The sequence below is a fragment of the Corythoichthys intestinalis genome, chromosome 15 (assembly GCF_030265065.1).
Source record: "Corythoichthys intestinalis isolate RoL2023-P3 chromosome 15, ASM3026506v1, whole genome shotgun sequence".
Classification (NCBI taxonomy): Eukaryota; Metazoa; Chordata; class Actinopteri; order Syngnathiformes; family Syngnathidae; genus Corythoichthys; species Corythoichthys intestinalis.
The window spans coordinates 44,181,323-44,194,440 of NC_080409.1; the positions used below are offsets into that span (position 1 = coordinate 44,181,323).

At 40.8% G+C, this 13,118-nt stretch overlaps 1 protein-coding gene across 4 annotated transcripts in view; it reads right to left on the bottom strand.

Moving 5' to 3' along the window:
- Positions 1 to 13,118, bottom strand: part of msrab (methionine sulfoxide reductase Ab) — a 161,560-nt gene that overhangs the window by 27,731 nt on the left and 120,711 nt on the right. For all 4 annotated transcript variants that reach the window (XM_057858578.1, XM_057858581.1, XM_057858580.1 and 1 more), the window contains one exon: positions 8,166 to 8,272. In XM_057858578.1, the coding sequence (XP_057714561.1) occupies positions 8,166 to 8,272 (107 nt within the window). The remainder of the gene's footprint in view (positions 1 to 8,165; positions 8,273 to 13,118) is intronic.

The window sequence follows — 13,118 nt, forward strand, 5'->3', positions numbered from 1 at the left end:
CGCTAGGAAGGTTCTCTACAACAGAGCCGTCCTAAAAAGTCTACTGCTTTAAGATGGCGGCTGTCTACTAACGCATTTAGTGCCATGCAGTGTTGTTAATTTTACTTTAAAAAGTAATTAATTACAGTTACAAATTACTTCTCCCAAAAAGTAATTGCGTTAGTAACTCAGTTACCTGAATGTAAGAGTAATTAGTTACTTGGCAAAGTAACTAGTGATTTTTTTTTTTTCTCAAAAAAAAAAAAAAAAAAAAAAAAAAAAAAAAAAAAAAAAAAAAAAAAAAAAAAACAGGTCACACAATGTGAAGCTTAAAGGGTTTGGGGGACAATTGGCCCAAGCCCAATTCTTTACCCTCCACTTAACTAGACACAAGGGTATTGCGATAACTAGCTAGTAACCTTTGCTATGTGTGGAAGTCATTTAAAGTTGTGAATCAGTCGTTAAAGTTGTTAAAATTTCTCCCGTTATTGCATTAGTTCCCTTCTGTCTACTTTAAACATGTGTAAGTTTTAAAACTGTTTCATCATTTAAAGATAGATTTAAGTTAAGATTTTGCCGATTTAGGAGCATTTTAGATTTAAAAAAAATTACTTAGGTTCGCTAGGAAGGATCTCTACATCCGGGCCTTCCTGAGAGGTCTACTGCTTTAAGATGGCGGCTGTTTACAAACGCATGTAGTACTTAAAACATGTTGGCAATGCAGCAGTGTCTGACTTTTGCATCTAGTTCTATAATATGATATCTACCGTGTCATGTGGGCGTAGTTTGTCGGCTATGGCTGCAGTCAGGTATTATTGGAGCCATCTAGCATCGCGGTTGCAACGGCGTCTTCCCCACTCCTGCTCTGCTCTCGTCCCCGTGAGTCCGTTTCTCTCAGACTTTTTTTTATTCAACCAACTTAGTAACGCATAGTAACGCACGCCTTTCCCGCCTCAGTAACGGTAACGGCGTTGCCAAGATGAGAAAAGTAATTAATTAGATAACTCATTACTGAAAAAAATAACGCCGTTAGTAACGCCGTTATATTGTAACGCCGTTATTAACAACACTGATTACTACCAAAGCATTTGTAATTGCAATTATTTTTCTGGGAGAAATTCAGCATTATCTGGTATAATTCAATCATCAGAATTTTGATGTTTGTGAATCATTCTTGAATCTTCCATGGCCGAATCGCGAATAATCTAAGAATCGGAAATTTTGCACGCCTCTATTCTTTATCCACCATCCGCACAATCTTTCTTTGAAATATCTCATCAAATTTTTTTCCCCATCCACATCTAAGGAGGTTAGCCACAGTGCCATGGGCTTTACACTTACTGATGTCATTGCGCATGGTAGACACAGGAACATTCAGGTCATTGGAGATGGACTTGTAGCCTTCAGATTGCTCATGTTTCCTCACAATTTTGCTTATCAAGTCCTCAGACAGTTCTTTGGTCTTCTTTCTTTTCTCCATGCTCAATGTGGTACACACAAGGACAAAGGTTGAGTCAACTTTTAATCCATTTTAACTGGCTGCATCTGTGACTTAGCTATTACCACCAACTGTTATGTGCCACAGATAAGTAACAGGTGCTGTTAATTACACAAATTAGAGAAGCATCACATGATTTTTCAAAAGGTGCCAATACTTCCGGCCATTTTCTTGGGAGTTTTGTGTAAAATGATGATTTTTTTTCCCTTTATCTTTTTGTTTTTTCATTGCAAGCAAAATAAATGAAGATATTACTACCAAAGCATTTGTACTTCTATTTATTTCACAGAGAAATTGAGCAGTATCTGACAGAATTGCAGGGGTGCCAAAAGTGTGGCCAGCACTGGAAATAAATTTTTGCAAACAAAAGATAAATTCTTTAAACAAAAAACATTTGAACCAATGAACGTACATAAAATATGTGTACTGGAGTGTCTCAGTCTAAATCCTGACCGCAACCTGATTGAGATGCTGTGGCATGACTGCAAGAAAGCTATTCATAGCATAAGTCCCAGGAATCTTGCTGAACGGCAACATTTTTCTAAAAAGGAATTGGCTAAATTCATCCTGACTGTTGTACACATCTGACCTTTGCCACGTGAAGCATTTGGTTGAAGTTAATGCAGCCCGAAAAGTGTGACCGAATGGAATGCACAGATTTTTTCCTGTCCTGTAAATATTCAAGTAATTTTTAAATCAAAATATGAAATTGAAATAGAAAAAAATGTCATTGTCTGGGGTGGTATTAGTTTAAAAAGATTGATAATTCTTGTGATTTTGATTGATTTTTGGACCACTTAAAGAAGTTCCACTGAGTTCACATACTTTTTTCCTCCCACTTTTACAAAGTAGGTGCACTTTAGAAAGCCATTAATAAAAATATTGTCGTAATCACGAGATATGTGTGATTTAGTTGGAGTACTGTATGTTCCCCCCACCCGCCCTCCAAAAATAAATGAATGAATAAACAAAAGTCATATTTTGAATGGCGGATGTGTTTTGACATAGCTGGAGATCACTGCAATCTAATTAATAGTGTTCAATATGGGAAGTCAAAATTACATTTACAAAGACAATTACATACAGTGAGGAAAACAAGTATTTGAACACCCTGCGTTTTTGCAAGTACTCCCACTTAGAAATGATTGCCGGGTTGGAAATTTTCATGGTAGGTGCTTGTCCACTGAGAGAGACAATCTAAAAAAAATCATAGTGTTTGTTTTTTTTAAAAACCATTTATTTGTATTATACTGCTGTAAATAAGTATTTGAACACCTGAGAAAATCAATGTTAATATTTGGTACAGTGGCCTTTGCTTATAATTAGAGATGTCGATCGATCGGCATCCCGATCGATCGGATCCGATCACGTCATTTTCAAAGTATCGGAATCGGTAAAAAAATATCTGACATGCCTTTAAAAAAAAAAAAAAAAAAAAAATATTTTTTTTTATTAAATCGTTTTCTAATTGTATTTAACGTTACAGACATATGTTACACTCATCCAGAGTCTTTAGTTTAGGCTTAAAGTAGGATTATCAAATTTATCCCGTTAACGGCGGTATTTAAAAAAAAAATTATCACGTTAAAAAATTTAACGCAATTAACGTATGCTCTGCACGACCCACTCACGCATTGTCACGTTCAATCTGTAATGGCGCCGTTTTACCTATATATAGAGCTAAAAGGCAGCGTAAAATGAGTTGAGTGAATTTTGGCAGCATTTGGAGCCTTTTATTAATTGGCTAAAACCTTACAATCCCTCTCCCTACGATTAGAAATATCGTGGGAAGCAATGTGGGGAAGAAAGGTAGTAATTGATCTTTGTCTTAACACCCTATATTATTTCCCAAGGCAGAGAAGATATATCAATTGGTACCACTGCACACAGTCATGGTTGCACTTCCCATCATGCATTTGGGGAGAAGTTAAATGGCTACAGTATCATTTACTGAAAGCTCAACAAATACACTAGATGGCAATATTTAGTCACAATATACAAAGTCACATTTATCCTTTAAGAATTACAAGTCTTTCTATCCGTGGATCCCTCTCACAGAAAGAATGTTAATAATGTAAATGCAAACTTGAGGATTTATTGTCATAATAAACAAATACAGTCCTTATGTACTGTATATTGAATGTATAAATTCGTACGAGTTTTATTCATTTTTTTCTTAATGCATTGCCAAAATGTATATGATCGGGAAAAATTATCGGGAATGATTGGAATTGAATCGGGAGCAAAAAAGCAAAAAAAAAGCAATCAGATCGGGAAATATCGGGATCGGCAGATACTCAAACGATCGGGATCGGATCGGGAGCATAAAAACATGATCGGAACAACCCTACTTATAATTAGAGAGGTCAAACGTTTCCTGTAACTTTTTACTGGGTTTGCACAGACTGCAGCAGGGATTTGGAACCACTGCTCCACAAAGATCTTCTCTAGGTCAATCAGGTTTCTGGAGTGTCACTGAGAAACACTGAGTTTGAGCTTCCTCCAAAGAATTTCTTTTGGGTTTAGGTCTGGAGACTGGCGAAGCACCTCCAGATCCTTGATATGCTTTTTACGAAGCCACTCCTTGGTTATTCTGGCTGTCTGCTTCGGGCCATTGTCATGTTAGAAGACCCAGTCACGAGCCATTTTCAATGCTCTAACTGAGGGAAAATCTCACAATACATGGCCCTGGTCATACTCTCCTTAATACAGTGCAGTCGTCCAGTCCCATGTGCAGACAAAAAAAACAAAACAAAAAAACCCTAAAGCATGATGCTGCCACCCCCATGCTTCATAGTAGGGATGGTGTTCATGGGATGGTACTCATTATTCTTCTCCAAACACTATGAGTGGAATTAAGACCATAAAGTTCCATTTTGATCTCATATGACCACATGACTTTCTCCCATGACTCTTCTGGATCATCCAAATGCTCATTGGCAATCTTAAAACAGGCCTGGAAATGTGCTGGTTTAAGCAGGGGAACATTGTGTGCCATGCATGATTTTAAACCATGACGTCTTGGTGTATTACCAACAGTAACCTTGGAAATGGTGGTCCCAGCTCCTTTCAGGTCATTGACCAGCTCCTCCTGAGTAGTTCTTGGCTGATTCCTTACCATACTTAGGATCATTGAAACCCTACGACAGTGGTGTCCAAACTATTCCACATAGGGCCGCAGTGGGTGCTGGATTTCATTCCTACAAAACAAGACGATATTTTTTCACCAATCTGGTGTCTCACAAGTGTAATCAGTTGATTACAGTCAGGTGCTGCTTGTTTTAGCACAAACTTCATTGGTTAAACTTTCTGTGCTTGATCGGTAGGAACAAAAACCAGGACCCACAGCGGCCCTTGAGGACAGGTTTGGACAGACATGCCCTACGAGGTAGATCTTGCAAGGAGCCCCAGTCCGGGGGAGATTGACAGTCATGTTTAGCTTCTTCCATTTTCTAATAATTGCTCCAAAGGTGGTTCTTATATCACCAAGCTGCTTGGCAATTGTCCTGTACCTCTTTCCAGCCTTGTAGAGGTCTACAGTTCTGTCTCTGGTGTCTATGGACAGCTCTTTGGGTTGTATGGGGTGGACAGGTTTCTATATGCTACCCGCCTCAAACAGGTCAAAAAGTCAGACTCAAAAAGTCCACCTCCACTCCACTTGAGACAAGTTTGTTGGGGGTTATCACAATTATTGGCATAAATAAAAAAAACTCAAGGTTAACCAGATGTTAAAACGCAAAGTCCAGCAAAGGTTATTACTCTTTTACGCTGTTTTAGTTTTATGGCTTTCTATAGACGTGTTGTATGTGAGGATAGGTCACAGTTATCCAATTGTCAGTGGTGGTGATGGTTGAGTGTTGGGGGGTGTCCCTATCAGCTGATAGGTTGTCACTCTCGTCTCTCCGATCTCATTACCTTCTGCTATTTATTTGCCGTCAATCACCTCTCTCTGCCCTTGTCTCACCTGCTACCCCTCTTTCACCTCTGACCCCAGCCCAAGGCCAAGGTTGGGAGGTTGTCACCATGGAAACCCCCCCCCCCGAAAACCTTGGGCTGTGACGGCTGACCCCTAACTTAAAAACCACGGTTGTAATTCGCTCCCCTCTGACTGTCACTGAATGCTTTTAGAGCAAGCTGATGGGAGGATCAACGGTGAGACGGACCGATGGACAGATGGAACAGACAAAAGGAGGGGCGCCGGCGTGTGCCACCCCAACGACCTATGCGCCCTCTTGCGCTCTTTTAGTATGAGGCCTGTAGAGAATGAACATGTAGATGCGATCAACTAAACACAGGTGTCTTTGCTTAACTAAACGGCATCCGACTCAGAGTGGTCGCCACTCCAAAGACAGCCACTCCATTGTTATTCAAACAAATAGGCCAACTCCACACATTAGGTTTAGCAGCTCCACAAGCACACTTGAAACCTGGAAAATTTGCTCAGTGGGAGCTGAACAACTACATATTAAAATTTAAGTGGGACTTAATTTAAGCAGTGATGATGTGTATGGCATAATTTAGTTGCCGTTTCAACATGTTTTATTGAAAATTGCTCTGGATTAGAACATGGACGGATAGATCTGATGTTTTTACTGTTGTCTCTAGCATGTGTGTACAATGCCAGCATCTACAACAATAACAATGGTTATCTTATATTTATTTAAAGTACATCACCATCGTACAGGCTTCTTAGTCCTTGCAATTTAAATGTCTGGCTATTTTTAGTTTTACTTCATTTTTTGCATCTTTGTATGGACACACACGTTTCTTAAAGGGATTCTGTTTATCCCCGAGACCCTAATATATGGCGGCATCAAAACAGACACAGTAAGCAGTATTTAACAAAAACATTAGTTTGGAACATCCTCGCAACCCTTAGAGATATCCTTTTTAAATGAAGCATGTTTATTTTAGTGTTGCAACGATTAATCGATTAACTCGATTAACTCCTCGCGTCTGTCGGCAGTGACTCGTGATAATCATGTCATGTTTAAGACGTTTTTATGAAAAAAAAGACGCAAAACACAGCTGAAATATATGAATTTCAGACGTTTGTCTACAGATGTTTACCTGTGCATGCCCCCATCTCAAAATGGCGACACGTTCCTATGCGAGATGACGTCATCGTGACATCACGCCGACTGCGAGAATGAGATAAATGAATGAAAAACACAAAATAAAACAAAAAACAAACCCCCTAAAAATTAATGTAGCCTCAACGGGACACAAGCCAGTGTCCTACTTGCGCCAGTCCCAAGCCCGGAGAAATGCAGAGGGTAAAAAAAAGGCTGCGTTGGAGGTGAAGATTTCTTAGTGCCCACTCTGGTGGGTAAACCTAAATCCGGGCCTGTTTAGGATTCAAACCTTGAAGTGAATGTTTTTAAAGTGAAACTTAACTCAAACCTTTTAGATAGTGTCCTATTAAAAACGTTCATGAAGTACACAAACTGCCTCTATAGGATGCCATTGCTAATTTTTGTGATTTACGAGAAATGTCTGGTTTCAGCGACACTATTCACATTAGGGTTGTTCCGATCATGTTTTTTTGCTCCCGATCCGATCCCGATCGTTTTAGTTTGAGTATCTGCCGATCCCGATATTTCCCGATCCGATTGCTTTTTTTTGCTCCCGATTCAATTCCAATCATTCCCGATAATTTTTCCCGATCATATACATTTTGGCAATGCATTACGAAAAAAATGAATAAAACTCGGACGAGTATATACATTCAACATACAGTACATACAGTAAGTACTGTATTTGTTTATTATGACAATAAATCCTCAAGATGGCATTTACATTAATAACATTCTTTCTGTGAAAGGGATCCACGGATAGAAAAACTTGCGACTTTGTAAATTGTGACTAAATATTGCCATCTAGTGTATTTGTTGAGCTTTCAGTAAATGATACTGTGGCCATCCCAAATGCATGATGGGAAGTGGAACCATGACTGTGCGTAGTGCTACCAATGGATATATCTTCTCTGCGTTGGGAAATAACATAAGGTGTTCAGAAAAAGATCAATTGCTACCTTGCTTCCCCACATTGCTTCCCTTGAAATTTCTAATCGCAGGGAGAGGGATTGTAAGGCTTTAGCCAATTAAAAAAAGGCTCCAAAGGCTGCCAAAATTCACTCTATTCATTTTACGCTGCCTTTTATCTCTCTATATAGGGAAAACGGCGCCATTACAGATTGAGCGCGACAATGCGTGAGTGGGTCATGCAGCGCATGCATTAATTGCGTTAAATATTTTAACGTGATACATTTTTTAAAAATTATTTACCGCAATTATCGGGATAAATTTGATAGCCCTACCTTAAGCCTAAACTAAAGACTCTGGATGAGTGTAACATATTATGTTTGTAAAGTTAAATACAATTAGAAAACAATTTAATTAAAATATATATACATATTAAAAAAAGGCATGGCCGATATTTTTTTGCCGATTCCGATACTTTGCAAATGACGTGATCGGACCCGATCATCCCGATCGATCGGGACATCTCTAATTCACATGTATGTTTGGTTCTCTGGTTTAGCCTTTTGAAGGAGCCACTACACTACCAGGCAGCATTGGAATCATCTCTGGACAACTATTTATGACATTCTTTTGATTTATCCTCATCACCCAAAGGTTCAAATGAATTAATTGTGATTATCTTGAAATAAAAAACGCACGCCTACCGTCTGGTAGACCACTTTGCTATTCAGAGCAAGCTCCTGTTGAGTGGCGCTGGATGTGTAAATGGCCGAACGGTACTGAGTCCCAACATCGGCGTGCTGCTTCATACCTGCGAACACACACAAGAGCATAAGTGCCACAATCGCCGTCTACACATTTCCATTTGCATCTAAAAGGTTTTCACAATTATGTCATCATCCCACATCTTGAAGCCAAATGTATTTAGGCAATCACTTTCAGCGTCTGCGGCGTGCCGGTCTACGTGCTCGTGTAGGTGGCTGTGTGTTCATTTTCTTTGTCGTCTATGCACGTCAACATTTTCATCAGCTTTACATCAGAGTGTTTTTGGAGGACCACGGCAAAGTATGTGTGGAAAAGGAGGTCAAAGAGCTGCCACGTTTGTGCGCTCTTCACAAGTGACGTTACTGAACAGCTTTGGCGTCCGTGAAAGCCTCCGCACTTTATTTCTTTCTTACTCTTTATCCTCCATATTATTTTATTCATGCATCCTTACTTACTTCATTTTTGTGACATATTACAACACAGTATAGTCAGTATATTAAAATATCATTCTACTTAGTTCAGAAGGATCACAGGATTGTCTACATCTCAATGCTTTGCCCACTATAGCAACAGTACGATATTGATAACACAATAACTAGACGTGCTCCAACAATAGAACCGTACTACACATCCCAATAAAATGATGGCTCTGTTATATGCCAGCCATTCGACTGAAGCCAGGGGTCAAAACTGAGAAATGAGATTTTTGGTATGATACCCGCCTTTGAGTAACCTGGCACGCCAGATTGATTGTTCCATAAATCCGCGACGAATATATTCCACATATCAATCTGGGAAAGATCCAATCGAGACCTGTTTCATGGGATGAACTTTAAAAAAAAAAAAAAAAAAAAAAAAAAATACAGCTGCTGATTGGACAGTGGCTCCTCTCGTCACATTCGCAAAAACATCATTTCGCGTCAAAAAAAGCTTTTAGTGATGTTCTTTGCTCCTCTTTTAATGAGGAAACTAAGTGTATTTCAGACCAATACAGTGGGGCAAATATGTATTTAATCAACCAATAATTGTGCAAGTTCTCCCACTTGAAAATATTAGAGAGCCCTGTAATTGTCAACATGGGTAAACCTCAACCATGAGGGACAGAATGTGGAAAAAAAAAACAGAAAATCACATTGTTTGATTTTTTTTTAAAAAGAATTTATTTGCAAATCATGCTGGAAAATAAGTATTTGGTCAGTCCCAAAAGTTCATCTCAATACTTTGTTATGTACCCTTTGTTGGCAATAACGGAGGCCAAACGTTTTCTGTAACTTTTCACAAGCTTTTCACACACTGTTGCTGGTATTTTGGACCATTCCTCCATGCAGATCTCCTCTAGAGCAGTGATGTTTTGGGGCTGTCGTTGAGCAACACGGACTTTCAACTCATTCCACAGATTTTCTATGGGGTTGAGATCTGGAGACTGGCTAGTCCACTCCAGGACCTTGAAATGCTTCTTACGAAGCCATTCCTTTGTTGCCCTGGCTGTGTGTTTGGGATCATTGTCATGCTGAAAGACCCAGCCACGTCTCACCTTCAATGCCCTTGCTGATGGAAGGAGATTTTCACTCAAAATCTCTTGATACATGGTCCCATTCATTCTTTCCTTTACACAGATCAGTCGTCCTGGTCCCTTTGCAGAAAAACAGCCCCAAAGCATGATGTTTCCACCACCATGCTTCACAGTGGGTATGGTGCAATTGAATATTCTTTTTCTTCCAAACACGAGAACCTGTGTTTCTACCAAAAAGTTTTATTTTGGTTTCATCTGACCATAACACATTCTCCCAGTCCTCTTCTGGATCATCCAAACGGGCTGTAGCGAACCGCAGACGGGCCTGGACGTGTACTTTCTTCAGCAGGTGGACACGTCTGGCAGTGCAGGATTTGACTCCCTGGCGGCACATTATGTTACTTATAGTAGCCTTTGTTACTGTGGTCCCAGCTCTCTGTAGGTCATTCACTAGGTGCCCCCGTGTGGTTCTGGGATTTTTGCTCACCGTTCTTGTTATCATTTTGACGCCACGGGGTGAGGAGGGAGTTGAAAGTCCGTGTTGCCCAACGACAGCCCCAAAACATCACTGCTCTTGAGGAGATCTGCATGGAGGAATGGGCCAAAATACCAGCAACAGTGTGTGAAAAGCTTGTGAAGAGTTACAGAAAACGTTTGGCCTCCGTTATTGCCAACAAAGGGTACATAACAAAGTATTGAGATGAACTTTTGGTATTGACCAAATACTTATTTTCCACCATGATTTGCAAATAAATTCTTTAAAAATCAAACCATGTGATTTTCTGTTTTTTTCCCACATTCTGTCTCTCATGTTTGATGTTTACCCATGTTGACAATTACAGGCCTCTCTAATATTTTCAAGTGGGAGAACTTGCACAATTATTGGTTCACTAAATACTTATTTACCCCACTGTACTCTGGAAGCCTGGCAGCGTAGCCCAGTGACGTCAACAACAATGGCGACCTACTAGTTAATTTTACAAATTGTACAAGAACGAAAACATTAAAAGGGGTTTTAATATCAAATTATTTTAACTCATACTACGTTTATCTTTTAAGAACTGGTTCCTTTTAAACACTTTCATTGTGTGCTGCTATGGGCGAAACGTGAATTTAAAAAGCCTGATTCTATTTTATTCAATCATTAGCGCCGTTACTACCCTATCAAAGAAGCAAGTAGTTAGCTCCACCCACAGCGCCTGCCTGTCTTTTGATTATTCCAACTCCACAACCAATCCCAAAAGAATTGAATCCTCAAAGAAACACAACGGCAACAAACACAAGCACCCCCAAAACAACTCAGCCATCTCTCATGCGCTTTCTCCATTTTTAACAGCCCTCTTCGTTATTTTCTCCACCCGTCAAAGGCAACAGTAATTATTAATGAGAGCCTCCCTGTTCCCTCTGCATTATGCATGAGAGAGCCTTGCTTTTTGAAAGCACGGGGTAATGGGGGGGTTGGACCAAAAAGGGGATGGGCTCCAGGGGTCACACGTGCCCTCTCGCGCAAATGGCGCCGCCACGCGGGGGTCACTGACCTACACCCCATGAAAATATGAATTAACCCCCGCCAACAGGAGGGGCAGGCAGTGCTCAATACGAGAGCCTTTCAAAGTGGCCCCATTTTAAACGGTTGACAGACAAATGGAATGAGGAATCAGACAGACGTCTCGAAGATCACGCGTTCCTCGTTTGAACCTGCTGGGATTGGTAGCAGCAGCTCGGCAAGATGGTTCTCATTGTTTATCTTCATCCTTCTCTCTTTTCTTCACAGGCTTTTTAATCTTTCGTATCCCAACGCCCTGTCTCTCGCTCATTTCCTGCCGACACTTTAAAGCGTGTGCACGTTTGAACCGAAAAAAAGAGCAGAGGGGGGATCAAGTACGAGGCCGCCTTGTTGATGCATTCGCTGTTGCACTCGCAGGGTGCGCCTTTCTTCTAGTTGCCTCTGATGCTGCTTTGACCCTCTTTTATTCTAACCCTCCAACCCTCCCTGATGTATTTTTACGTAACGAGCCTTCATCCACTAACAAGTGCCGGAGCGGGGCTAAGCCTCATCTCGCCACGTACTGTCCCTGCGGCCTCCTCCTGCCTCTGGATTTCCGAGAGGGCCAGGCAGCGCTCGCACGGATGTAGAACAAGAGAAGACTGCAAATGAGGCAAATTAAAAACGCAAAGAGGGCCGCCTTACGTAACTGCCGTCAAGCCAAGTTAAGGCCAGTCCTGTTCAGTTTGGTATGGTTCCACATTGGGTAGCGCATGTTGGGTCACCTACAGTACTTGCCACCTCCCTTCCAAATTTGAAATCATACGGATGAATGAGTTGTAAAGGCTAGTAGAGGTGACTGCAGAATGCAGAAGTTACAGTGTATCACAAAAGTGAGTACACCCCTTCCATTTCTGCAGATATTTAAGTATATCTTTTCATGGGACAACACTGATAAAATGACACAATGAAAAGTAGTGTGTGTGCTGCAGCTTATACTGTATAATAATTTATTTTCCCCTCAAAACAACTCAAAATATAGCCATTAATATCTTAACCCTGGCAACAAAAGTGGGTCACCCCTGTGAAAAAAAATGTACATCCCTAAATGTCCAAATTGAGTGCTGCTTGTCATTTTCCCTCCTAAATGTCATGTGACTCGTTACAGGAGTGCTGTCAGCATTGCTGCAGAGATTGAAGAGGTGTGTGTGTGTGTGTGTGTGGGGGGGGGGGATTAGCCTGTTGGTGCTCAGACCATACGCCGCACTTTACATCAAATTGGTGTGCATGGCTGTCACTCCAGGAGGAAGCCTCTTCTGAAGACGGTACACAAGAAAGCCCGCCCGTTTCATCAGACCATAGGACATGGTTCCAGTAATCTATGTGCTTAGTTGACATGTCTTCAGCAAACTGTTTGCGGGGTTTCTTGTCGACAGTGCTGCACTGGAAACAGAAATGTTGTTTAATCCATCTGCAGTCGACCGTCGTGATTTTACGACACTATGTGGGTGTGCCCTGGTCCTCATCGGAAAAGCAGCGCTGGTCCTCATGGGAAACGCAGTCTTCCTTAAGGCAAGACACTACCACTTTTGTCCACCTGTGTCGCTAAAATCGACTAAAACTGAAAAGTCACCAAGTGTCTCTTTAAAGAGCATACGACACGAGAAAAAAGTCTTAAATGGCATTATTATGTGAATTAGAATCATATTTTGAGACGATTCGACTATATACAACAATTTAGCAAAGCGCAGAGGACGAGAAAGTAGTCTTTTTTAATCTGTCGGTTAGCCACGCCTACTATTATAGGGCTTTAGCGTCCCCAACAGGTGGATGACGTCGGCGGTAGACTGGGCTCATCGATTTTACTATTCAGCCCACTGAGGGGGCATTATT